The sequence below is a fragment of the Candoia aspera genome, chromosome 2 (genome assembly GCF_035149785.1).
Source record: "Candoia aspera isolate rCanAsp1 chromosome 2, rCanAsp1.hap2, whole genome shotgun sequence".
Classification (NCBI taxonomy): domain Eukaryota; kingdom Metazoa; phylum Chordata; class Lepidosauria; order Squamata; family Boidae; genus Candoia; species Candoia aspera.
This window is the reverse complement of record NC_086154.1, coordinates 18,698,002-18,725,156: the sequence shown is the minus strand read 5'-3', so window position 1 is coordinate 18,725,156 and position 27,155 is coordinate 18,698,002. Positions and strand designations below refer to the sequence as shown.

The window sequence follows — 27,155 nt, the reverse complement described above, 5'->3', positions numbered from 1 at the left end:
GGGACAGAAGGGATCCTATCACACAAGATGCTGCATACGGTATTTTTTGAAAAAAGGTAGTAGAAAGGAATAATGCTGAGGGAAGGGTAGGTTTCCAACAAGCAAACAGCGCCAAGACAACTTACCAGATATTGTACTCGTAATCAAAGGCAATGGTGACCTCTGCATCTTTGGCAATGGAAGCAACCGCATATATACACAGGCGAATCATCCCATCCGCAATCACGTGACGGACCTTCAACACACAACAGAACTGCTAACACTCGATAATCATGCGTGTATCTTACTGCAAAGGTGAACATCCTTCATGACTGTAAAAACCAGCTCCTGCAGTGGCCGGCTGCTCCTGAAGAGCAAGACTGCCTTGCAACATTGACACGTGCACATGGAACTGAAAAGGAGTGCCTTGCCACCCAATATGGAATTTTATTGACGCAGAAGCACGTGGGTCAACATTTCACCTACTAATGACATCGTAAAGTACTAGTCCTTTTTTTGCTGCAGCAATCCTATGAAACAAAAATGTTCTAGAGCGTTGGCATTATAGAATTCACAGGGCATTGTCTGAGTCCTTTGCGCTCAGGGGGTTATCTCTGCTTGATTTGCACAGCATAAATTCAATCACATTTGCCAAATACTAAACGCCACATAGCACCACCCTACCTCCGCATTTGGTGTACAGGAACGCCTGATAAATCTGGCATCATTTCCGAAAGTGCGGGCATCCACACACATCTCAACGCTATTGAACTTGGAGTAAAATAGCACAAAGGGATACGGCCTGAGAAAGGAAGAACAGCATTTTATCCTCCTGGTACACATAACCCGTCCTGTGCAGCCTTAACAGATGACCTGACAGATCACCACATGCATCTGATCTTTTAGTTAAGCATAAATTCTCATACAGAAAAAAATGGCTCACATCAAGAGCATTATCTCCAACTAAGTGAAAACCTCAGAGGGAGTGTGTTGTGTTTGTTCTTCAAGAAACAGCAATTACAGAAACTGTTCCCCCCGACTTCGTAACAGGCCCCTATCATGCAATTAATTTGGGGCTCTTACTTTTTGAAGAAATGACCGTTGACCTCGAACTGTTGTCTGAGCATCACCTTCCCACGATATTCAATTATAAGGGTATCTGCAGCTAAATCTCTAGCTGCCCTTAAAATCTTTCGGTGCTTCTGAACCCGTGTTACTCTCCCCAGCTGCAGCTGCAAGGTTGAAAACAAGAACTGAGGACCCAAATCCGCAGAAAACATTTCCTACTTCTGTATTTGAAAATAACCCTATTGAATGAGGATAAGTAGGATAGGGAGAAAATTACTGTTGCTTCATGCCTCCCCAAACTCTTTCATGTAAGGTTGTGTACATCTAAAAGCTGACGAGCATTTCAGTAATTGCCCCACCTAAGCATATCACTGGGTTGTCTCCCACCACTTTACCTGCATTTGGGATCCAATAACTGTGTTGTTACAGGCCAGTTCAGTCTTATTGATTGTGTCCAGCACAGCTGCCTTGCCCACAAATTCTTTATTAGCATTTAGATGACGCTCTAGGAGATTTTGCACATCAGCGCTGTACTGGTTTGTGAAGGCTTCTTCATACTGATCGGTCCAGAGTCTAATACGGTTTTCCCACCCCTCGGTGGTATTCTCATCCAGGGCGTGGGCTTCTGAAGGAGAATTCTGTAACAAACAACAGAGTCAGTTCAATAGCTGAATGGCTGGGGGCTCTGTAAAAGATACTTAGGACTTTTTGAAATAGCCCTTCACTAAAGGACTATAGAAACAACCTCCTTATTCTTAATTAGCCTTAATCAACCACATTTTAAAAGTTCTCCTGCTCAACTGGTAATAAGTGAAAAATTGCTAGGAAATCAAGAACTGGAAGAAAGTGCTTGCAAATCCATTCCCAAATATGATGAAATATCATTATCACCAACCATCTTTACTAGTGCCTCATTCTTTCATGTTTAACAAGCAGGACACTGTAGCCCTTGAAAATGACTTACTAAATTAATGCTACCTAATTTCATGTTACAGAGGAGCTTTTAAAGTGAAGATACTGTACACAGATCAATGACCCACATATGTAGTATATTTGGGATCTGGTAGCAAAGGTTTATCAGGGTTAAACATGTAGTTCTACTCACCTTCATCCGCAAAGATTTCCGTGAACCTTCTCTAAAAGCCTGTCAGCAGAACAAGGGAAATGACCATCAGTATTTATATCCCGGACATTTGAGCTTCTGTTCAATAAAGGTTACATTTTCTAAAGTATAAAGGGGAGGGCCAAGAAACTACAATGCAGAAAACCAGAAAAGGCATTGATCCCTGTTTACTTTCACTGTACCCCCTCCCACAAAAGGTCATCCCTTCCAGGACTTCACCAACCTAGAAATATTGATCATTCCCTTTTCATTTATGCTGATCTTCAAATATATACCCTATAAAGCAAAATCAATTGGGCAACAACTGTATGCACAGAGAAGTATATTTCACTATATTATTCCTATGCAGCCCCCTTCAAGTCCTGGTGTGCTGCCTCATTGTGACAGTGGCATATTCCTAGGAGGAATGAGTGAAGAACACCAGAAGTGGATGCCAACAGTATGTGCTCCCACCAAGGCACAAACAATGTGTGAGGGTCATTCTAGCTGCCCAGTTAAAGGAAGCAGGTACCTGTATCAGGCAGCAGAGGTATAGAAAGATGCTGATTATTTTTGTGACAATGGAAAGACATCATTTTGAACTGTTCAGAAGAAGGTAATGGTGTATCACTCCTACATTTTACCAAGAAAACTACCTGAATAGACAAGATAAAGTGATTGACCATGTTGGGCTGGATGACTAGCCCTCAAGTTGTGTGGCATTCAACATGCTATTGAGGAAGAGCTGAAGACCTTTTGGAATGCTAACGGTGTTTACATCATGGAAACATTAAAGGTTTCGGAGCATCTCGCTGTCAATGTTACAAAGCAAAAAAAGATCTGAACATGAAGCATAAGAAGCATGAACATGGGAAAGCTCAACCCAATGAAAGATTAAATGAATCAAGTTCACACTGACATCTCAGGAACCAGTGAATTGAAATGGACTGGAATCAGACACTTTCAGTCAGAAGATCACGCTGTTTACTACCCAATATATGGAAATAAAGGAAGGAATGACACTGCTTTCATAGAAAGGATACAGCAATGGCAGTACTGGGATACAACACAGTCAATGACCCCATAATATAAATCAGACTTTGCAGGCAACCCTGTAATATGATGGCTAGCCAAGTTTATGCTCCAACCACTGTTGAAGAAGAGGCTGACTGATTTTATGGTCAAGTCCAATCTGGTTGAAAATGTGCAAACAATATATGTTGCTTGTGGTTGGAGACTCGAATGCCAAAGTTGGAAGTAGTAAGGAGGAAAATATAGCTGGATTGTATGGCCCAGGAAACAGAAACTAAGCAGGAGAATGACTATCCAATGATTGTTTCTGCAAATCCAATGATTTCTTCATTGCTAACACAGTCTTAAAACAACCCAAAACCACACCTATGTACACAGACATCACCAGATGAAATACAGAGAAATCATACTGACCATATTATTGGTACAAAGAGGTGGAAGAACTCTCACTTACAACAGCAAAGATGTGGCCAGGGGCTGACTGTGGAACAGACTGTGAACAGTTCATGTGAAATTCCAAGCCAAGCCAGGGAAAAAGAACAAAGCGAACCAGTTTCCACAATAGGATCTTGAGCATATACCCACCATTTTCAAGGAGAACCTCAGGAATCACTTTGCAGTGCTGAACCTCATTGATAGGGAACCAGAGGAACTGTGGAATGAAATCAAAGAAGTTGTTAAGGATGAACATGAAGAGAGACTGCCAAAGACCAAGAAACAGAAGAAAGCAAACTGGATGTCAGAACAGATGGTGGAAATTGCCAAGAAGAGAAGAGAAGCCAAAGCGAAGAAAGACAAAGATCTCAGGAAGGAACTTAACAAAGAATTTCAAGGGAACTGTTAGAAGAGACAACAAGCAGTATTATGACACCGGTAAATATACTGGATATGGCAATAGATATGGAAAAACAAGAAAAGTTTTCTAAAAGATCTCCAAAACTAAGAAGGACGTTCCAACCTCAAATTGGTATGTTAAAGGACACCAATAGTAACTGATTCAAAGAAAATAAAACAAAGATGGATGGAATATACTGAAATTATGTAGAGATGTTATCAATAATTTAGAAAACATACCCTATTTACAAGAACCTCTAGTACGAGTAGATTTAAGTCAAAGCAGCACTCCAGTCATTACCAGTCAGAAGGCTACATAAATTGATGGAATACTACAGAAATATGGCAAGCAACAGAAGAATTGGTAAAGGTTTTAACCAAATGATGCCAGCAAATCTAGAGAATAGTACAGTGGCTAGCAGATTGGATGAGGTTAGTCAACCAATACCAAAGAAAGGAAACTTAATTTAGTGTCCAAACTATCATATAATATACTTAATTTCACATGCTAGCAAAACAATGCTTAGGATCAGCCAATGTAGATTACAGTCCTATATAAAAAGGGAGATCCTGGATATTCGAACTGGTTTTGACTATTACAGACAGGCCTTCAAGACCACATCAAGCTGTGGGATGTCTTTAGGAATTCTGGAACATTTCATTGTCCTCATGCAAAATCCAAACATAGGACAGCAAGCCACAGCTCAGATATAACACGGCAAAATAGACTGGTTCCAGGTTGGTGAAGGAGTGAAATCACACCATAAACTCTCTCCTTATTTACACAACTTATATGCTGAGTATATACTCAGGGTAGTTGGGACTCGAAGATGAGCATAGTTTTAAAATTGGATGAAGAAACAGAATAACCTGCACGATGCTGATGATGCTATTCTGATAGCTGAAAATACAAATGATCTGCAAGCTCCAGTAATGAAAATCAAGGAGCACAGTGAAAAAATGAGTCTAAGAGTAAATATAAAGAAGACTAATGACAACAGGCACAGCAACAAGCCTTTGAATTAACAGTGAAGAAAGTGAAGCAATGAATAACTTTTTTTTAGGATTGATCAACAATAAAGGACCAGAAGTCAAGAAATACGCTGCAGACTAGCACCTCGTAGAGTAGCCATGAAGCCCTTGGAAAAGATATTCAGATGCCATGATGTATCTATACCTACAAAGATCAGGATTGTGTAGGCAATGGTTTTCCCTGTGATACTCTGTGGAAGCGAAAGTCGGACAGAAATGACAGAAAAAGTATTGCCACTTTGGAACTTAAAGAGAAAAAGAGAAAACCAGCAGCAAAGTGGATGGACTTGATTACAATGGAGATGGGTGCATCGTTGGGAGACCTGAAGGGCTAGGTTGGGGACAGATCATCCTGAAGAAGGTCTATCTGTGCAGTTGCTAAGAGTCAACACCGACTTGATACACAAATTTGAATCAAATCAGAACAAATCACTCATTGGTAAAATACCCAAATAAAACTGTTTACAGGATCAATAGCTTCTCCCAAATTAAAAGAAAAAAATGAGGAAAAGCTAAGATGGAGGGTGATAACAAGTACTGCAGGGGATTAGAAGACAGGAGAGTTCTTAGGGACTGAATGCTATGTTGGTCTGTATGTGTGTATGCATCGCAAAACACTCCCTACCTTCCTCCAGTCCTCAAGGACCCTTGCACATATGCATTTTCTTTCCCTAAATATACATTAGGGAAATACACAAAATTCTGTGTGTGTGTGTTTCAGATGTTTGGATCCACATACAGAAATGGGGTTTTTACAGGCAAAAGTGACTGGTGGAAGGGAAGAGCAGGAAGCAAACCAAGGGCACTGTCAGCAGCTGAGAAGGGAAGGGAAGGGAAGGAGGGAAGGGCAAGGCTGGTGTGTATCGTCCCTCTGTTCCCTTAGCAGCAACTAGGAGGGCACACTCCACACTTTCCTGACTGGCCAGCCAGCCTGCTTTCCCACATACTATCAACATCCTTGGTTTTTTCCTGCTCTCCCCCCAGAATATGCATGTTTGGGTCTGGACACAGTCACAGATGATGGGAGTTGTAGTACATAACACCTGATGAGAATCAGATATCATCAACCACTTTGTAAGGTTAGCTCCCCAAAAGGCTCAGTGCTTTTAAGCATCAATGCTTAACATAATTATAATAAAAAGAATAGTGTTTTGTTTTAGTGACAAAGCACGCTAGCCACGTTGAAATAATATCATGGATGAATAAGGATATTTTAAAAAATTCTCTCTGGAACAGTGTTTTATTTCTTGCCACAAATTAGATAGGTCTGCATGGGCACATTAGAAACACTTGTGATGTAACTACAGAGCTGAATTATTTGGTGCAAAGGTAAGTCACTCACCAGGCATCCAAAGATACTTCTGCTTTTACTTTGAATATTTCCAGATTTGAATAATTAGGCCCACAGAGATTAAGCTCACAATTTAAATGCTTTCAGTTACAACTGTTATTATTACATCTAATTTGTGCAAAGTCTCAGCAGCATTTCTATAACTTCTGCCCTAAGAATTCATCAAATTCAAATTATAAGCATGTTTAAAACAGCTAGGCTGAGACATTCATGTCTTTACATTCCTCTCTGCTCCTGCTGTGAAAATGCCATATTGCATATACTTATTTGCTTTCTAGCACCTACTGTGAACAGGAGAGGACACATCAACACAACACACACACACACACAAACAACACTGAAGAGTTTTTTCCAATCTGTTCCAGTACACTTCTCAATTCCCATCAAAAGTCAATTCTTTGCAAGTGATAAAGGCAATATTACAGACCCTTGAAGTCATTAAGTCTAACTCCCTGATTGGTACCAGAATCCAAATTAATGCATGTCCCAAAGTTGGCTGTTCAGCCTCCAGCTAATAACTTCCAGTGAAGAAGAGCCCTCCACTTCTCTGCAGAAGTGCTTCCTCTTTCAAACTTCTCTTAACATTAGGTTTGGCGCCTCTATTACTGCCCATAATTATTTCTGAGAGAGGTTTAGAGACATCTAAACCACGTGTTGGGCAATTTAAGAGTGTGGCTTTGTGTTTTGCAACACAGATCTCATTTATGTCATTCCTGGGCAAGTTACTTTTACTCCCAACAGTTTGCCATTCTGGGAAATGAGCAAGTGACTGGCCACAGCCATCATGAGGTAATGCTATGACCCTGACAGTAATTTTATGAATGGGCAATTCCCACTACCCACGCCACCCATATAGCAACAATTGTGTCAGCATGTCCAGAAAGTTGTCTTTAAATTCTGAATATACTTGCTGGCCCAAAATAATAAACTTTCAAAATTTGTATCAGCCATAATATCCAGTCTAGGCAAATTCAGATCAAAAGTCTGAAATATGGAGCTAAAGAGATGTTAACTAGGGCAACAGAGGGTATAACTAGGAAACATGTTGAAATGAGTTAAACCACCATTTTATTTAAACATATTTCATTGTGATACCAGTAACATGTTCAATAAAGGTGCAAAATGCTCAGCATTCATCTCAATGCCTTTGACTGATTGACTAAAATCTTACAAGTCACTTCCAATTTATTTTATTTTTTTTAATAAATAGATAAAATTATGCTTATTTCTTGTGGAGAAAGGCATTTTCCTTTCTGGGCATGCTACGCCCCCTGCCCTCATTTGCAGCCCCGCAGGAGGCTTAGACAGAACAGCATGCCACTTCAAGCCAAGACGAAACACAGAGCAGCCTTCCTGGGCATTTGGTCTGTGACGTTTACCATCAGTCTGCAAGAGGAGAGAGTCTGCCTGATCTAAAAGCAAACCAAAATCTGTGGATTTTCTTTTCTCTTTTGGTGGAAGGCCGGGCATCAGCACGAGGAAGACGGATGGAAAAGTAGAAGCCGATCTCCCAAACTCCTGCTGAGCAACTGGCTTGAGACGCCGACAGCCATTTCTGTTTACATACCTTGATTTTTTTAGCTTTGGGTGCAGTTCGAGCTCTCTCTGTATTCCTTTTCCTCTTTTTAGGTTTGGTTCTACAGACTCGATTGACTGTCAGCGTGATGCTTGTGGGAGTGTGCTGTGTAGCAGTATACAGCACTGTGGAGGGGGAAAGCTCCTCATCCCAGCTCTCTGTTGCACTGCTATCTCCACCTGAAATGGGAAATATCACACCGACAAGTTTCATACTTGGGAGAAATCTTCATACTGCTCTGCAGCGTAACGTTAAGGAAGAGATACCATGCCACCTGCCTCTCATGATAACAGCTTGCTCTGCACTGGTCCCCACAGCTCTTCAAATACACCTGACATGGGAAGCAATTTGTGAAATGATACAAAGAAGTGTTTTCCGTTATGGAAATGAGTTGTTAGAGGCAAGGAGGCATAAAAAAATACCCTCTATCGGGACGAACATAGATCTATAAATCTCAGTGATCTGGCTGCAGTAGACAGACTGAACTCACCTGACACGTTGTCTTGCTTCCGGCGGCGGAATCTGATTACTTTTCCCCTGCCAATTCCCCTACAAAAGAACGACAGAAACCTGATACTGGTGCTTTGAATGGCAGCACTGCCTAAAATGAAATGGGACTACAGTGGTTAGGGTCTTCAGTGGAATGCCAGGTGACTTCATCTTGAAGAGTTACATAAAGCTTACATGCCTTTAATGGCTATCAGAAGTTTAGGTACCAATACACAAGGCCATCTCTTCAGCTCATAATGGGTTATGTGACCAATGCACTTTCCATGCTCCCCAAGAGTTTCATCTTTTAATGTTAGAAAGAACACATTCTAAAATTAAGAGATAAGCTTAAAGAGTATATTCTGGGGTAGGGATAATCTGAAGGGACAGGCAAGACTCCTAAAGCTTTATTGCAGACTGTCCAGAGTCGTTCTTTGAGTAAGATGGGCGGTAGCTAAATTTAAAATATGAATGAATAAATGAATGAATGAATGAATGAATGACATGTCTCTCCCTCTGAAACTCAGCCTCCAGTTTTACATCTATATGAGAATCTCTGGTGACACCAATTTCTATTTACTTCTACTATTTAACTGCAACTGCTACTCTGTGATTAGGGGAATGTATCTAACGCCAGAGTAAGATTAGGAGAATGTCTTTAACACCGCAGAAGTCCAATAGAGACTGCTTAACCAATTATACTTGGCTGCTGAAACAAGGAAGTACCTTTTGCAGATTTCATCTAATTAACTTGAACTGCTTGGCCTCTGTGTTGTGAAACTCTGTCTTTCTTTTTTAACTTGCTGCCAATTAGTTCCTTTGCTCCATACCATAATAATAAATCACAGGTTTAGTCAATGGGAAGTTAAGAGAATGGTCATGAAACCTCCTTAACATTCCTCACCGATCTGGTTGCCCACCTACCCAGAACTTACCTGCATTTCTCACATTTGATGAGGAAGCCATCTTGGGAGAGACTGCAGTGACACCAGCTGGGAATAGATTCTGCCTCGGAAGAGCTCTCTGTGTCACCAGAATTCTCCTCATCATGAGAGTGCAGGCCATTCAGTTCTGCACGTGGGATAATGGTCTGGACAGGGGGAGAAGCAGGAGGGGTCGGAGGAGGAGGAGCTCCATAATTATGATCCTAAAAACAAATGTTTGCATCAGTGCTATTTTAAATTTAGGGGAAGGACAACAGTAAAAGAAGAAGGAATGACTTACAAAAATTTATCAGCTCTAATGACACATTCCAAAGCCTAAAGAAGCTCACAGAGGTTTGGGAGGTGATCAAACTATATGATAGCAAGGGTCATATACTTAATCTGGGATTCGTTCTAAGAGTAATTGGAGTAACTATTTCCTCTGTTCAACCCAAGAGAAGGTAAGTTTGAGTTTCCTGAAAAATTAATAATGAACACATTTTCCAAGCACCTATGCAAAAGAAAAAAAAGAAAAGTGTACTTTGGGAAACTTCAAGATTGGTTACACACACACACACACACACACACAGGCAAAGCTAGCACATTAGGAAAGGGAAAAGCCCACAAATCAACTGAATCAGGATGGTACGCAAGCAGTACATATTAAGAGGCAAGAATTTTGCACAATTCAACGTAAGAAGCCTGCAAGCAAAGTCATACAAACCTCGATTCTGAAAATATTACTGTTTATGATACACATAAACATAAATATTTTCATTAAAAAAATTTAAAAGCTATTAGAAATCCCACTATAGCTTTCTCTCAGTAAAACCACAAAAAATGCCTCTTCATCTAAGCCAGTATTCCATTTTGTAGTAAGATTTCCACAAATCCATTAAAAAAAAAATCCCAAACTATACAGCAAATGCCTTCCAAAGAAGGATCTCTAGCTCTATAAGGCTGAAGCTGGGAAGGGGAGAAATGGGACTGATAAAGTGCAAATCTACTGCAGATAACAGAGAAGGTACTCACTGCATAAGGCAGCCCTCGGTAGCTGTGCCTCTGGGAGGCCCCGTAGCCGTGATTTGCATACACATTCTTCTCACTAACAGCTGGGCTAGCTTCGACAGACTCTGGGCTGCAAAAAGGGGCAACAGCAGAACCCATCAGTAGAGGAAGTGGGTCTTTTTCCATAATTAGCCAGATCTCAGAGCTCTCTCATGATGCCAAACAACAATCTAGCCAAGAATGGACACACCTTGGGAGAACAGGAGGGACACAACCCACAAAAGCTATGTTGTAAAGAAGGGAGAAAAGGCTGATGACTGGCATACAGTTTCAAAGTTGGTATTCAGTAAGAGGTAACAGGTGAAAAAGGTGCTCATACCAATCTTTGAACTATTTGTTAGTTACTTATTCATTTCATCAGATGGTGGATTTTAAATTCTTTTTAACCTTTCTCATCTGCCTGACTTATTTTGTAATCGCAGCTCTGTGTCCATTCAGGTTATAAAGTTTATAGATCTCTGACTTAGCTGAACATTCCTTCCAGGCCACGAAGTCTACTTACTGCTTCTCCTTAATGAACATGAGGCTAGATACAGTTTCTTAGTGACAGAAATTTGAGTGAACTTGGCAAGAATAGATCCCAAATAGTTCATTTAGTAAAAACTGCGATGTGTAGAGTATCCTGCTTTCTAACACAATTATGTGAGGAACAGCATACCTGATCTCTACAACTGGAGAGAAACAGCAATTTTCTACCACAAGATGGCAGGAAAAAACAGCTTAAAATGTACAAAACCAGCAGTTAGTGAAAAGCTAAGGGAGTCCTTGTTACAGAAAAGGAAGCAGGAGAAGCTTTAGGTGAGGAAGCCAAAGCTGGAAGCCAGAAGGAGAAACTGCTCTATATGGAGGATGGAAGGGAGAGAGGGGGGAAGACTAAGGGGGAGAGCAGAGCCATTGCTGCAAGCACACATTGGGAATAAGGTCCAGAGAATGTCCTTCCTGCAACCACAGTGCATTTTCAAAAGCTATTCCTATGAAGAAGAGAGCTGTAATTATACCACGGTTGTTTACTTGCAATCCTGTCCCTCTGCAAGATCTCAGCATTATTTTTATCCCTAACAATCGCCCTGCTGTAGTAAATCATGGCGGATGTATCTTTAAAGCAGCTAATAAATCATATATGTATATAATGTTTTGTGTTGAAGCTCTCTGACAGAAGGAATCTACCCTATTATACTACTTTATCTTATTACTTTATCTATGTGGCGCTGCGGGTTAAACCGCTGAGCTTGCAGATCGGAAGGTCGGCAGTTCGAATCCGCGTGGCGGGGTGAGCTCCCGTTGCTAGTCCCAGCTCCTGCCAACCTAGCAGTTCGAAAACATGCAAACGTGAGTAGATTAACAGGTACCGCTTCTGCGGGCAGGTAATGGCGTTCCGTGTAGTCATGCTGGCCACATGACCAAGGAGGAAGTGTCTACGGACAAACGTCGGCTCTTCGGCTTTGAAATGGAGATGAGCACCGCCCCCTAGAGTTGGACACGACTGGACTTCATGTCAAGGGAAACCTTTACCTTTACCTTATAGCTATACTTTATCATATCTCTAATGCCCATACATTTTGCTAGAATAATTATATAACTTGTCCTGTTTTCCAAAGTGTGGCTTCTATCTGGCTGAAAATAATTAATGGATCATGACAGTATGATGAACTATAGGCTGATGGACCCTATGCCTGCAAGAATGTGAAGTTTAGTGCTACAGAATAATATTATCACAACTACTATTTGTAGCCACCATTGTTTCTACCTCCATAATTCCAAGAAGAAAAAGGATAGGAGGTATAAGAGAATGGCCTTCTCAGGCCTCTTTATTCCAGATGACAAGATGCAAAGCCACTGCAACTGGCAGTTGTCATGACATGTGACCTCATATGCTCCTGGGCAGCCCAGGACAAAACACAGCAAATAAAATGAATCATAGTGCAAAAAACCCCAACAACACCAACAACCAGTATTAAGTCAACCTTTGTGCTGGGAAGAAAGATGTGTATCTGAGCTAAATCTAGCATCAATCAGTAACAACATCAGTCAGGATTCTAAATGGATTTTTTTTCTGCTGAGCACACAACTGAAGCTGCAGTGGTTAAACCCTTCTTTCTTAACTATGCTTATCAGATTCGTGCTATGAAAAGAAACCAGAAATAATGTCCACTCATACTTTGCATCCACTAGAAAGAAGCAAGGAAAAGGAAAGCTCTGTGTATGCAGGGGCCTCACAAAAGCCTAGCGGAGAGAGGCTATATACACATAGGGATTAGTCCGCCTTGAGTACAGACTGTAAAGCAGATGGCTTAAACAGGATGTCTGGCTTTCTAAGTTACAGTGTTCACTCTAGTGTCACAAATTGCTGAAGACAAGTCTAGGAACAAAGAGCATCCATCTCAGTTCTGGCCCTCCCCTTTCCTGTGGACACTTGATTTGGGTTCCTGTACCAACAGCTACCAGAGGATGTTTCTTGCAAGCAACTTAATAATCCTCCCTCAGGAAAAGAACACTACACTAGAAAGATGAAAATCCACATAACAGTTTGAGATAGGCAAGAGGCCTGATGCCTGAAAGATCCTCCTTACCCACATTATACAGCCATCTGTATCAGCAGCACCATGCAACTTAGGCTACAGGAGAGGAAAAGAAGAGTACTGTCAGGGCTCATTTCTTGCAAGGCACCTATCAACCAAGGCATGACACAACAGAATGTGAATTAAAGACCTTTGGGAAAGCAGTATTCTAGCAAAGTGCTTTTCCTTGAATGCAGTTTGGAGGATGGAGAACAGCTTCTCCTTGGTGTTTCATCTTGATCTAACATGTATAGGATAAAACAGTAAACTGAGGCTGTACCTGTTGCAAAGCTAATTGCTTTCTATTATCCCAGGCTCACCAGAATAGCCAAGATCTGAACACCAAGTTCTGATTCCATACCCTCCACCTATTCAGACAAGGAAGCACTTACTCAGATCCAGCAGCCATATCTGAATAAGATGTATCTGGTGTAGTGACTCCCAGAGGGATTGCAATGCTCATGACGTTTGTCAGGGATCACGGAGTCCAAAGGATAGTGACTGGCAGCTCCAAGGGCGGGGAGCAGCCGCAAAGCCTCGGCCAACACGTCACGGACATGGGTAAACCTGCCAAAGGAAAAAGAAACAATGCACTGCACTTGTATTCTTCACAGCCACAGCCATGTGATCCTGCAAATCATGCTGAAGTTGAGAAGAGTGAGTGGAAAAGAAAGTAGTAACTTCAAATGATGCATGTAACTGCCTGAAGATCACGTTCACATAATTTTCACTCTCACATGGGCACCAATTTCATACACAGATTTTCATATTGCCTCAGAAGAGACTGCTGAACAGAATAAAAAGCTTGAAGGCCTATCCTGCAAATGTCAGCCATATGAACAAAACTGCTAATATGGGGATGGAAAAGGACAGGCAAACATTCCCAAAGCGGAAGCAAACAAAGGAATGTATTTATTTCTACACCGTATTATGTTAGAAAAATGCAATTACTTTAACTGGAAAAATGCACAGAAGCAGATATCAGGAAAGGAATTACTTCCCATTTTTCATATATGCTGCTGAGAAAAGCAGTGATAACTATACAGCATTCAAATATGGCGTGCTATTTTATAGGCATTTACACCTAAGTATAAAAAGGCCAAGTGAGAAGAAATTCTGAAACAGGCCAATGGAGGAAAAAGAAGGAAACAGTATGTTGTTAAATGGTAGCAAATGAATTCAATCTCTCTGTACCTGCTTCTAAGGGGGGGGGGGTTGTTCAAGCGAAGGAGAGGAACCTTGTTTGTACCTTTCAGGTGCAACGACAGCAGGAACTTTATTAGAAGGACTAATAAACTGCAGTGCAGTTGCAGAACTCTAAACGCTTGTGGGAATTATTTATTCTGGAATGGCAACAGGAATGCATGGATTGCACTAAGGTCATTTGTAAATATCGCTCATTCTAAAACCACAATGGCTACATTGCCTCAAATTGTTTTGTCAAACAAATATTTTTCTAAGACATACAAATTATTAATAGTTTGTTTATGGGGCACAATTTCTACCCCTCTGAATAGCCTTGCAAGAATTTCCCTACCTCTACAATCTGCCTACATGCAAGGCTAAAATTTGTGATATAACAAACAGAACTCGCATTTCTATTCTGTCCTAGATCACAGCATTTCCTTCCAGTTCTTTAGGCCAACTGAGCCTGTACAGACATTTGTTCAAGAAGCCAGTTTTTGGATTCTTTAATGATTCCTAGCATAGCTTGGTATAAATGCTGAAAACTGGAACTTCAAACACATCCCATCTCTCAGCACGCAAGACACGTCAGACACAATATCACTTTTCTGATAGGCCAGCCTAGAAAAGGCTGTTATTTGTTCTCTTCTCAGTGAGGGTGGAGACACGAGATCACATCAGCCTGCTAAGAGGGCTGGGAATTCCCTTCAGGACATTTCTGCACAGTTGAGAGCTCTCTGCTGCCATAAAAGGAACACCCATGCTCAGGGTCTACACTGGATCCTGTTAATATTTCTGAAAAGAAAGTCTTTAAGTGGGACATTAGAGGTGTATTTGTAAATATGTACGCATTTACGTGATCAAGGCATGTGAGACTGCAGATTCTTTTTGAAAGCTCTCTGTATATCACTAAAACTGTAAACGTGAGCTGTACTTACAGTCTGAGAAAAATATTACCTCATGTATACTACAGGGAAAAAAGTATGAAAACCCTAAGAATCTCCTTCAGATTTGGCAAACAGCCCTAATATGGTGATCAAAACAAGTAACTTTGCAGTCCTATCAGAGAATTGGCTACCACCTGAGAAAAAAAGGTCTGCTGTTATCATCCAGAAATCATCAGCTAAATTCAAAGGAAGGAAGGATATCAAGCTTACACTTCAGAAACAAATTAAATGCATAGTATCATATCATAGGGACCTTTGAAAGAAGTGACAGTTGAACCAGCCAGTCTACATTGCCAGTCAATCTGGAATTCAAATAATCTACTAGGTATTAAGCCCAATACCAAAATAACATGAACTATGAATGAGTGCTCAGAAAACAAAAGTGACACAAAGGATAAAGGAGAAGAAAATGAATAGGTCTGGCTCAATAACAACAGCATTTTCTGGCTCTTGCAGGTAGAATGCTGTAGAAGATACCCTTGAAATAGCCAGTATGACTACACTGGCTGGTGTAGCCCAACTCAAATTTATCAGAAAGCTTTACCGATACTGCAAAATCAAATTATGCAATAGCATGGATAGCAGCTTAGCCAGACTGTGCGTGTATAGGTAATGGAGTTGAATGGAAAAAGGTAGTATCAATTCTTTCTCTATACAAATGGTCCATAACCATTTATGGGCCTTCCATTAAACAGGTCTACAATTATCAAATCTGGGGCTGCCACAGTGTTCAAGATATAAAACCAACAGAATAGTGTGATCTTTGTTCCAACCTTTATTCTCCATTGGGGGCAAGACGATGAGCTGGCTGAAGTGTTTTGTGTATAAAAACAATAAAACAATGAAGCTGGGTGCCCCTTTGCCTAGAATAGTCTGAGTTCAAACCAAAAGAACTGCTCTGTGGGGGATTAATCCCTTCTGCGAAATCTCACAAGCTGTATCTCTGAGTTCTCAAAAAGAAGGGGGCAGGGTTTCCAGCGTAGATTGAGCCTCAGACAGGACAACAGAAGGACGCCCAGTCATTAGCATTCTCTCGTGCCGACAGAATGCATTAAGCACAAAGCACTATGTTTCTTAGAAATGTTTAATGTCCCACAAAGGGTGATAACATCCACCTTTTTAAAAAGACTGAAAAGGGCGTCTTTCCTTTAAAAACTATACTGCCAATCACAAGGCATGGAACTGGACATGGATCATGATGTATTCTCTCCTGATCAACCACAAAATGACATGGAAAAAGAAAAAATGTTAATCTATGTACAATTTCCAACACTGATCTCACTTCATCACTTTCCATTATCTGCAAAAGTCCTATAATGCAGGGGGGTAGGCAATTAACGTAATTAAATGCAGAGAGAAATCTTGAGAAATCTATGTAAAGCATGAATCATCATAAAAAACACAGATCTCACAACACAGCAATTTACTTTCTCATGAAAGGAAGAACTGAGTCCACCCAAGATTTATTGTCATGAAAAGCCACTGTGTGATGTGTCATGTATTTTTTAAATACTTTTGTTTTGAGGTTGTGACCAAGGACATGTAGCTTTCTTGGCAACAATATGGAAGTGGTTTATCTACCTTCTGAGATTTTTTTTCGACTTCCCAATTTAACATGCAGCCTTGGGACTTCTCTGACGTTCCCATTCCCTTCTTAGGTTTTTAAGAACTACCAATATTAGGTGATGTCCATTAAGCTACCAAACATGAATCAATGAATCATAAATGGTCAATACATTCAAAACAAACACTTCCTCAAAATTATTTCCAGTAAGACCCATGTTTTCAATGCTACCACATAAAATGACAGATTACTTATTTTATTTTTGCAAGTGTATCACATCTTCATACAATAAAATGAAGCCAAAGCACGATTTACAAAGTCACAGAATTACTTGGAAACATTTACAAGTTTAAAAATTCATCATTCTAATTTCTACATCATGGTCAACACCAGTAGGTCAATCAAGTGGATCCTAGTATTAAATTCTGGGGAAAAAATTTAAAAAAACCCCACCAATATTAAGATGCCATATCTCTAGTTGACTATGACCACTATGTAAAGCTATTGTGGGTGGTAAAATTATACCACTGGGTGGTATTAAAATCATATGCTTCTGTAAGTTAAGAGCTTTTAAAAGCTGTTTTTTAAAAAGACGTATCCTTCTACAATTTACAATTTGACTCTAACTGAAATCCTTGCAAATATTGGCATCCTTTCTGGTTCCAGGATCATTCCCAGTTAACAGCATTTGGTGCTGGATGACACATCTGGAAAATATAGAGCTGAAGATGCAACTTTTTACTTTATCACCCACAAAAACTTCCACTAGAAAATTTTGGGAATAAACTGGGCCTCTCAGAATATTATCACTTTGTACCTATTAAGTTCATGAAGCATTATCATAAAACTAAGTTTCACTGCAGTTAATTCATTTGGTTTTTTGAGACAGATGTTATTCCTGTTTTCGATGTTTGGCCATCTACTACAGAATCCACTGATGGTCCTAAACCGATTTTTATAATTAAGATGAAAGAATTATGCAAAAGTTTGCATAATTTCGAATAAAGTTCTAAAGTATCATGTATTCATCAGATTTTGGGCTATCTAAAAAGATTTGGAGAAGTTATGAGAGAATGGTAGTCACAGATCTAATTTTATTTTCATTTTCACACACTACCTCTTTCACAGCTTGAGCCAGACTTCTATTCTTATTATCTACCCTTATTTTTCTTTTTTCTTAAAGTTATGTCACCTTTCAAAATCTTTCAAGTAAACAATATCCTGATTTTTGTCTCTAAATCTTATGTAAGGACTTTTTCTAGCCATACTCAATATATTTCCCATTTTCATGTCCTCCTTTTCACTCAGAATTTCTTATTTCTCTGTGCACAATGAATACTTTTTTTTCTCCATTTTCTCCTTGCCTAGAAACTCTTGTCCTTTGCTGATTACACAGCATTTCTCTTCTTCCCAGATCTCTATAAGAATTCTGTGATATGCTGCCACCCCTCACCTTTGAAAATTTGGTCCATGGGAATTTTGTTGATATGGCATGAAGCAAAAGTTAAGTGGGACGAAGTCTTGATGTAAATGTCATACAACCAGTACTGTTGTTTATGCACTCAATTTGTGCAGAAGCTGGAGGCCTAGTTCAATATCAACACGTATCTAAGACAATCTGAACTATTACACAGTATTTAAATAGTAAAGCAGTAAAACTCACACAAGGACAATGTAACAATGGAAGAGAATTAAAAACTACTAGGTCTTAATGTCCTTTCCTCATATAATGTGATCCTAATTTAAACTAGGGATATTAAATATCTCAACATATTGCAGGACAACTCCCATCATCCCCGATTAACGAGGTGGACTTGATAGGGGTTGGAGTCCAGCAACATTCTGTGGATCCATTGGTTCCACAGACACTGAGGAGAACTGTGGGGTTTTATCACATCTACCAGAAGGCTTGGTTTTATATGCAATCATATAAATTGACTGCATTTATATGCAATCAATGCAAATTATCTGCTTATTTTTCAAGCACTGAACTCACCCTTACACTCTGAAGAAAATTTTTAAAAACTAGCACTTGAGGGCCTTATGATCTTAAATTTATTATCTAATAGAGACAATGATCTTTTAGTTGGAAGTAGTTTTACATTATTTTACTATATTTTCATTGCATTATTTAGATCAGTATTGCCTGCTCCCTAAGAACCTGAGGGTGATATATATTTTAAAATTATATTAGTCTTGAATGTTTCAGCAGGATAAATGATTTGTTGAAACTTTTAGCGCTCTTGAAAGAATGTATTTTCAATTATTCAGAATCTCAGAATGCTGTGCTTACCAGGACAGTTCCATGACAGTTACTGAGCAGGCATATATTAAAAATACCAATACTGAACACCACAATCTAATCACATAAAGTGCTCATGTTCTACAAAATATTTACTATATATAGACAAATCACTAATGCAAAATATGCTCAGCTTGTTGGAATTTAAGACTGAGAAATATCCAAGGACTGTTCTGCTTCAGAATTTAGAATCGCAAGTGAGTGTTTCTCCATGTCGTATTTCACTGCTAAGTTTCCTTATTTCCTAACCAAACTTAAAACCCAGCCTAGAAAAAACATAAAACACGTGGGTCTATCCAATGCTTCAATGCACATCTTTAATTCCCCAGGTCTAACAAAAATATCTCATTAGATACTAAGATCGATATATCTGCAGAAAGACTTTTAGAGAGAAGTAATCTGCAGACAAAATATCTATCAATGTAAACTTCAATACAAATACAAAGTTCTCCTCTTAGAAAACAATAGGTATATGATGCCGGATACTTGGTTGGCAATGGTTCTTCTAAAAAGCTTGCTGAAATAGTATTTATTTACAAACCGAAAGAAAGTCAGCAACTATGATAAGTCTGCAAAAAAGGCAAAATTAATGTTAGGCTGTATCGACAGAAGAATCTGGGGGGGAGGGGGGGCTAGCAAAGCAAAGCGGCTCTGTATGCATAAACATGGAAAGTTGGCCAGGAGCAGATTTCAAAGCAGCTGCGTGATCCTGGAAAAAAGATGAGACTGGTTTAACAACCCAAAAAAGTGATACTTCATGTGCATTCCCATTCACTCTAGAGCACCTCTTTCCAAGGATTTGCACTGTGCTAGTACAGGTAGTCTCACATAATGACTATTTGTTTAGTGATGGTTCAGACTTACGACAGTGCTGGAAAACCAACTTACAACCGGTGCTCACACTTACAACTGTCTCAGTGTCCCCAAGGTCACATGATCACAATTTGGGCACTTGGAAACTGGTTCGCATTTATGACTGTCACAGCATCCCATGGTCACATGATTGCTATTTTCGACCTTCCTGGCCAGTTTCTGGCAACCAAACTCAATGGGGAATCATGTGATTCACTTAATGACCACTGGGTTCATTTAATGGCCACTGGCAAAAAAGATAGTAAAATCAGGTTGGGTTCACTTAATGACCGCTTCACTTAGCAACTGAAATTCTGGTCTCAATTGCAGTCATCAAGCAAAGACTACCTGTAGTACTATGATCATGTGTCAGTCAGATTCCATTTCTAGTATTATGTCCACTTGTGAACACCACAGACTTCAGTCAACTTGACAAAAATTCAGAAGAGCAATGAAAATGATTAGGGAAAAGAGATAAAGTCTTATGAAGAGAGTTAGGTCACAAACTGTTCTATATCATCCCAGAGAGAAGACATGGAATAATGGCTTAAAATTATAGGAAAGCAGTCTGGCTGAATATTAGGAAAAAAAATCTTAAAGCATAAAAACAGAAAAATGTACCCAGTGAGGTGCTGATATTCCACGGACAATGATTTTAGAGTAAAGATTTGTACTAAACAGCCTTAATAGCTCCCCCCAGCCTTAACATGTTAGGTTTATAATGCACTGCAAAGAGAAACCTGCTCCTTCAGCAAGGTTTTTTACTTCTCTCCTCTCCCTTTTCTTGCAATTTCTTGCATGGTCTCAGAGTCTGCTCCTGAGGGTTGGGGTATCTTCCAGAGTAATTTTGAAGAGATGCAGAGGACTGCAGAGAAATCACTACTGTCCTATTTCCTCTACGAGGAAAGCCCCATCAAGCTGAAAAAGTCTGTCTGTAGTTGAATAGAGATTTGAAGCTGCTGTCCAACTTTCAAATCTAATGATAATTTTTTTAAAAAAAATTCTGCAGAAATAACCATGAAAGAGACACAGAAACAAACTGGTTATAAGCAGTGTACTTTCTACCAGATATACTTTAAAAGTACTGTTGCAGTCGTGATAGCTCTGCAAAATCAATATGAGAAACAGCTGTTACACACAAGCTTGAGCTTCTTTGTCAAATTACTTCTGAAATGTCATGCTGAAAATTGTATGAAAGCATACAACAGAGTGAAACTGAGAAAACAGCAAGAAAAGATCAGAATAACTAATACTGTGTCAGTGACCAAAGAGAAAACATACGTGCTGCTCATACTAGATTTAATTAGAATGAAAATAAAGAGCAACTAGCAATTTTAGATACAGCTCACACAAAACCCACTATTTCTGGATTCATTTTCCCAAGCCACACTCAGAAAGGAAACTATTAGTTAAGGAGGAGGCCAACATAAGGCACATTACTACTTAGCTTGATATCAACTACAGTATAGCAACAAAACAACTGGACTGATGTTAAAATAGGCATTAGATCATAAGCATGTTCAACCAACATTCAAGAACATAGAGCAAAGAACAGTCCATAACTTGACTTGAACTTCTATCATCTCTGACATTATTCATATTTTTTTCACTCTAGCTAATCTTACATTTGCTCTCAGGGACATGAAGATGGGTCTTTTGTAATGCAGAAATAAATGCCGCATGTTCTTATTTTTTACAACAGAAAGCTAAAGCTAGGATCTGTTTTTTACATACAGGTATTAGGTGCAAAACTAGCTGTTCTCACATTACATAGCCCCATATGTTGATCCACATGTACTAAACCATATGCACAAAACCAGTATAAGCAATTAATACTAACTTTCCAAAATGCTTTAAATTAGAAATATATAGGACAATGACACTGAATCTGAGGTAGGTATCTTATTAACTATAGCCTTATAATTCATTCATTAATGTGTAGCTATTCAAGATTGCTTGCCAATAAAGAAACTGGCATTAAATGAAGTAAGAAACTAGAGTTGACTACAAATCAAAGACAAAAGCACAGTCCATGTTCAGATGAAACCTATAAAAAGGACCGAGCAATTTAAGTATCAAAGACTGAGCTGAAAATATATTGTATGCTTGAGGACTGCAACTAATTTACATATTTGAGCTCCATTCGTAATATAGGAGACTACAGTGCTACAGCATACTGCATTCATTCTACATATCATTTACAGTGTAACCAACTGTACCAGAACTGAAAAATGTGAGTAATTTCCTAAAAAATTCTGACATCCTGATTAAGAATTTAATGTTGGATAATATATTTTGGTGTTTTATTTTGCTTTTTCATTTCTAATGTTAAAATATTAGATACTGCATGTTTTGTGGTCACAAGGCAAATGCCTACATTTACAAAATGAAAACTGTAATTTTAAAATTGTAAACATTCCTGTGTCTCAATCTTTTAGGGAAAAAAGCCTGATGCACAATTAAAAGGCTTTCACAGTCCACTGGATCTTAAGTAATGGACTATGTAACTTGGCTGGCATCAGGAGTCAACAAATCTGTCCATTTTGTCTGGCAAGGTTACTACTAATTTTCTCAGGGACATAAAAGTCACAAAATTATTGCTAAGGAGTAACATCACAATTATTTTAAAGTTCATTTAAAAAAAGAAAAGGATTCCAAATGCAATCAGGGAAAACGCTTTTGCTTCTCAATATAATAAATTCCACCAGGGAGAAAAAGCATATGCGGCTAATAGCAAGAGTCAATGCAGGCCTTTGCTTTACTATTATTTTTACAAATATGAATTCCTTAAAAAAATCAGCAATATAAGAATGAATCTGAGATAAAACCCATGCAATAGCCTGGGTTATACAGAAATGCTGCAGTAAGCTACGACTGAAAGTCAAGTTCTTATTAGTACCACAAGAATTCCTCATTCTGGCCATAGCAAACTATTAGGTACAATGCCACCAACCATGATGTACACATATTCTATGCCCTCTACAGGATTGGTTGCTAGACTGGAAAGGAAAAGGCTCTGTATCTATTAGTCTGGCTTTGGATTTTTCATATTCAAGGACATCATGTGACAGGCATACTGCTTGCTTGGCCACTCCCAGAAAAGGCAAACAAAACAGCTCCAGAATAAATTCCAGCAGGGATTTCAAAGACAGACATTGCATCAGCCAGGTGTACAGGAAGCAGCTGGGATTCGAAGTCCAAAGGGCATCTGACCCACTGAGAGGCTCTCAGAGCGAGCTCTCTTTCCGAAGTCCTGTGGGAAGGATGAGCAGGAAGGAGGAGGGCTTGCTTCAGTGACAGAATAGGCCGCATCTGCTTCACGAAGTCTTTGTACAGTGCTCCGGACCTGGCTGCTCTCCCAGGGATGATGCAATCCCGAGGAACAAGGTCTGCACCAGAGAGAAGTATTCACAGCCTATGCAGATGGCAAGCCAGCCAAGAATCTCTGATGACAACATGCCCCAGCCAATCCAAAAGCAGCACCCTCCCTTCCCCATATTACCCCACCCCAACATTTGGTAGAGGACGGAATCCCACATTTCATGTCATCAAACTGTGACTGAGGGAGGACCAGAGAGGGAGGAAGTAGAAAATTTATCTGGTCTTAAAACGTTTCCCACCTCCTAAAGAAGAGAGAAAGGAATACTGTAAAAACATGCAATCTGGAGTGGGAAATGCCCAATCCCTGGCTCTCTGCGATCACTTCCCTGCCAGTACAGTCTAAACCCCCTGAACACGTACACAGCAGCACTGCTGTGACTGGCTGCCTTGGCCCCATTCTCGGAAATCATGCAGAGACACAGGCATCGGGAACCATAGCAACACGACACAGTGCTGCAATTATGGAGCAGTAGCAACTACTCCATATGTAAAGTTCAGCCCCTGCTCCCATTATAAGCCTGATTTTAACCCTCACCCCTGACAAAAAGTCAGCTACAGACAGTCCTTCAGCTTGATCAGACTGATTGTCTATGTTCTGCAGATGGCGGAGGCAAGGAAAAAAGCATAACCAAATACACATACTTAATCTCTCTACCTCTCGCATAACTTGTCCTGGTCTCACATGCCTTTCAAAGGCTTTGATATTGCGCATACACAAAGTAATGCATGGTTCTCAGGGTCAGCATATTGCTCCCCCCACCACTTTTCCCCACAAAAGCCCTGTGGGGCAGGTTGAAGTGAGAGAGCACGACTGGCCCGAGATGCCCAGTGACCTTCCAGGGTGCACTAGAACCAGGGTCTCTCAGTGCCAGTCCTAGCCAAGGAGACCAAGCTTAGCTTTAGAGATCAGCCACAGTCAGGTAGATTCTGTCACTTGCTGAGACTCTGTTCAGCACACTTAGAAAGACTAGACTTGTCCCACTAGCCGAAGAGGAAGTGACCACAAGAAGGAGGTGATATAAAGCCAAGTTAAATGCTGGCCTCTGGTGAAAGTTTCTGCAGGGTCACTCTTATAATTCTGCCGAGCATTCATGTTTTAACAACATTAACCCTTTCTCTCACCAGCTAGTTTGAAAAGGTTCCATTTTTCATGGAGCTGAAAGGAGGTTATGCTGCTGACAAATGACTGCCTAAGCACTGCATTCTGGTCAAAACTGTATGTGAAAGTTTAACAGAAGGGATGTGCATGCACATGCATGTAAAGACAGCTACTTCTAAAAAATTCACGCAAGTTTTGCAAATGACATGATGGGGTTATTTGCGATTTGTATGAACTTACGTAATAGCAAATCGTCAGTTTGGAAGGTTTTGCACTTCCCTATTTCATACAGTTCTGCTCTGAAATAATAAAAACTTGCTCTCTTAAACACGACTAAAGCAGCGATAATGTTTGCATGCAGTTAATACAGCCATGCAACTACTTACAGCACTGTATTGCAACCAATCATGAAAAAACTGCTCAAATCAGCTGCTAGCAATTGCGACAATGTGGAAACTAATTTTCAAAGACCTTTTAAGCAAAGGCTTGGAAGGCATGGAAGGAGGGTACCTATCCAAATAAAAAATAACCTCTATAAAAAAAAATGCAGGGTGTTACCCAAGAAAACTTCCTTATAGTGAAACTGAAATGATAAGGAATCTACGACTCTCCAGATGCTGCCACCACTGAACTATAAGAACATAGCATAAGCAGGGCCTGCTGGATCAGACCCCTGGCCCATCTAGTCCAGCAATCTGTTCTCACAGTGGCCAGCCAACCAACTGCACAAGGAAGCCCACCAGTGTCCCAGCAGATGGCCTTCAGAGGCAGTTGCACTGCCATCAAGGTTAATAGCTGTTAATCATTATCAGCATCCTTATGTATATGTATATGTTGGACAGCATACAGTAACATCCAGAGCAGGGTTTCTCAACCAGGGTTCTGTGGCACCCTAGGGTTCCATGAGAGGTCACTAGGGGTTCGCTGGGAGACCACAATTTATTTAAAAAATCGTTTCCAATTCAGGCAACTTCACATTAAAGAGGTAAATTTCATTCTTTATGTTTAGTTTAAGAACAATGTTAATGCATATATGCAGGCCTACCCATGAAACAAATATAATAGTTTTGTAACTTCTGGCCTATATTTGAGCCTGAATGTGCAGGGATTCCCCAAGGCCTGAAAAACATTTCAAGGGTTCCTCCAGGGTCCAAAGGTTGAGAAAGGCTGATCTAGAGGGTACAACCTCCTTACGTCCGGATTGGGCCAAAAGTTACACTAGGGCTAGAATTATAAAAGGAGACAAACCTTCTGTGCTGCAAAATGTCAATTACCTATGCATCCCTTAAGTATTAAAATTTTATATCACTCCTCCCTTCCAATCATATTTTTATAAACAATTAAAGATTAGAAAAGGTATCATTAATAGAGACTATCCTTGTAAGAAGTGACTTTGGAAAAGTATCGCCAATGCCATTTTGGATATTTCAGCTTCTGGATTATTCTGAAATTCAAACTTCTGAACTAAACAAGCTTTTAATCAAGTTGCAAAGGATAACAATTATGTTTATATCATGGTTATTAAAATAAGATGCCGTGCAAATATTTCACTACAGAGCATTAAAATATTTAGTGATTAATCGTATGTGAGAGTAATTGGATAGCTATGTTGTTTTGATGTAGTTTCTTTGTTCTCTCAGAAGTTAGCAGGGGTCAATCATTTATCTACAATAAAGAGGAATGGGCCCGGTTTCAAGGTATGTACTTTACAGTATTTCTAAATGTAACCTGTTTTGAAAAATGTATGATTGATGGAAACAGAACAAATGTGGTAAAATTAATGAAACAACAAACAAAAGGGCTATAAAAAATATCTACTGATTGCTGAAGCTTAAATGCAAAAGAGAATACTGTAGATGGTACATGACCAAACTGCTAGCAGATCGTATGCATGTAAGAACAGTTGATTCTCAGAATTTGGAGCTGAAGGGCGAAGCATGGCTACAACTCTGGCAGAACTGACACAGCATGATCAAAGCACCATAAAAGGAACAGCATGAGAGAAATGAAGACTCCTGAGTCCCAAGAAAACTAGTTCTAATGAAACTGGCTGGACAAAAATGCTTTTTTCTCCTAAACCTATGGTGAATCTAGTATTGCTACCTCAAGATCTTCAGTGACTAGACAGAAAAGGAGTCAAGTTTAGGCTCAGAATATTCATAAGATTCAGGCTACCATCCTCATTTTCTAAGGGTTAAGTTCCATTGAACAACATGGAGGCACCAATCCAAATGCAGGCAGAGGCATGGTGGAGATAGAAGCCAAAGAATTCAAGGGGGTCATATGTCCACTTACCATAACCCTGACTCAGTTCCTCTCCTGGAACATGGACAGACCAAGGCTAATCTATGGTGCAGATTAAGTACACCAATAACAAGGACTAACTATTGATAGCACTACTAGAACTTCTCACCATTAACAGTTGCTAAGCAAAACATTTAACTTATTAAGAAAAGCTCTGCTGAATCAGACTGAACACTATCCAGTTGAGCATTTTGTTTCCTACTGTGATAAATCAGATGCCTTTGGAAGAACAAGAGAGCACTGGCCCTTTGGTTACTTCTTTCCCAACAAATACCATTCAGGGATATGCTAATACTAGAGGAAGTACTGTATGTATCCATTATGATAAGTAGCCTGTATTTTCCATGAAATTGTCTACTCCCAGTTTAAAACCAGCCCAAACATCCATACACTTTATGGATGTGCTCTATGAAGCACTTTCTTTCGTCTGCTGCCATTCAGTTCACCAGGTTACTGTGGATTCCAATATAATAATAGATGAAGAGCTCAAAGTTCACATTTTACAGTGC

The 27,155-nt window shown here is 39.8% G+C and overlaps 1 protein-coding gene across 8 annotated transcripts in view; it reads right to left on the bottom strand.

Annotated features, from left to right (window-relative positions):
• SETD5 (SET domain containing 5) overlaps positions 1-27,155 on the bottom strand; it is a 66,259-nt gene that overhangs the window by 28,297 nt on the left and 10,807 nt on the right. For 6 of the 8 annotated variants that reach the window (XR_010067069.1, XM_063291378.1, XM_063291377.1 and 3 more), the window contains exons 2-11: positions 13,405-13,579; positions 10,419-10,524; positions 9,399-9,610; positions 8,465-8,523; positions 7,966-8,153; positions 2,153-2,191; positions 1,443-1,685; positions 1,063-1,211; positions 664-781; positions 126-235 (exon numbers count right to left, since the gene is read on the bottom strand). Coding sequence is in view for 7 of the 8 variants with exons in the window: in XM_063291378.1 (XP_063147448.1) it covers positions 126-235; positions 664-781; positions 1,063-1,211; positions 1,443-1,685; positions 2,153-2,191; positions 7,966-8,153; positions 8,465-8,523; positions 9,399-9,610; positions 10,419-10,524; positions 13,405-13,475 (1,295 nt within the window). In the remaining variant the exon portion in view is untranslated. Of the gene's footprint in view, positions 1-125; positions 236-663; positions 782-1,062; positions 1,212-1,442; positions 1,686-2,152; positions 2,192-3,766; positions 3,834-7,965; positions 8,154-8,464; positions 8,524-9,398; positions 9,611-10,418; positions 10,525-13,024; positions 13,070-13,404; positions 13,580-27,155 lie in introns of those variants that run through there. The other 2 variants (XM_063291382.1, XM_063291383.1) reach the window with 2 other exon arrangements.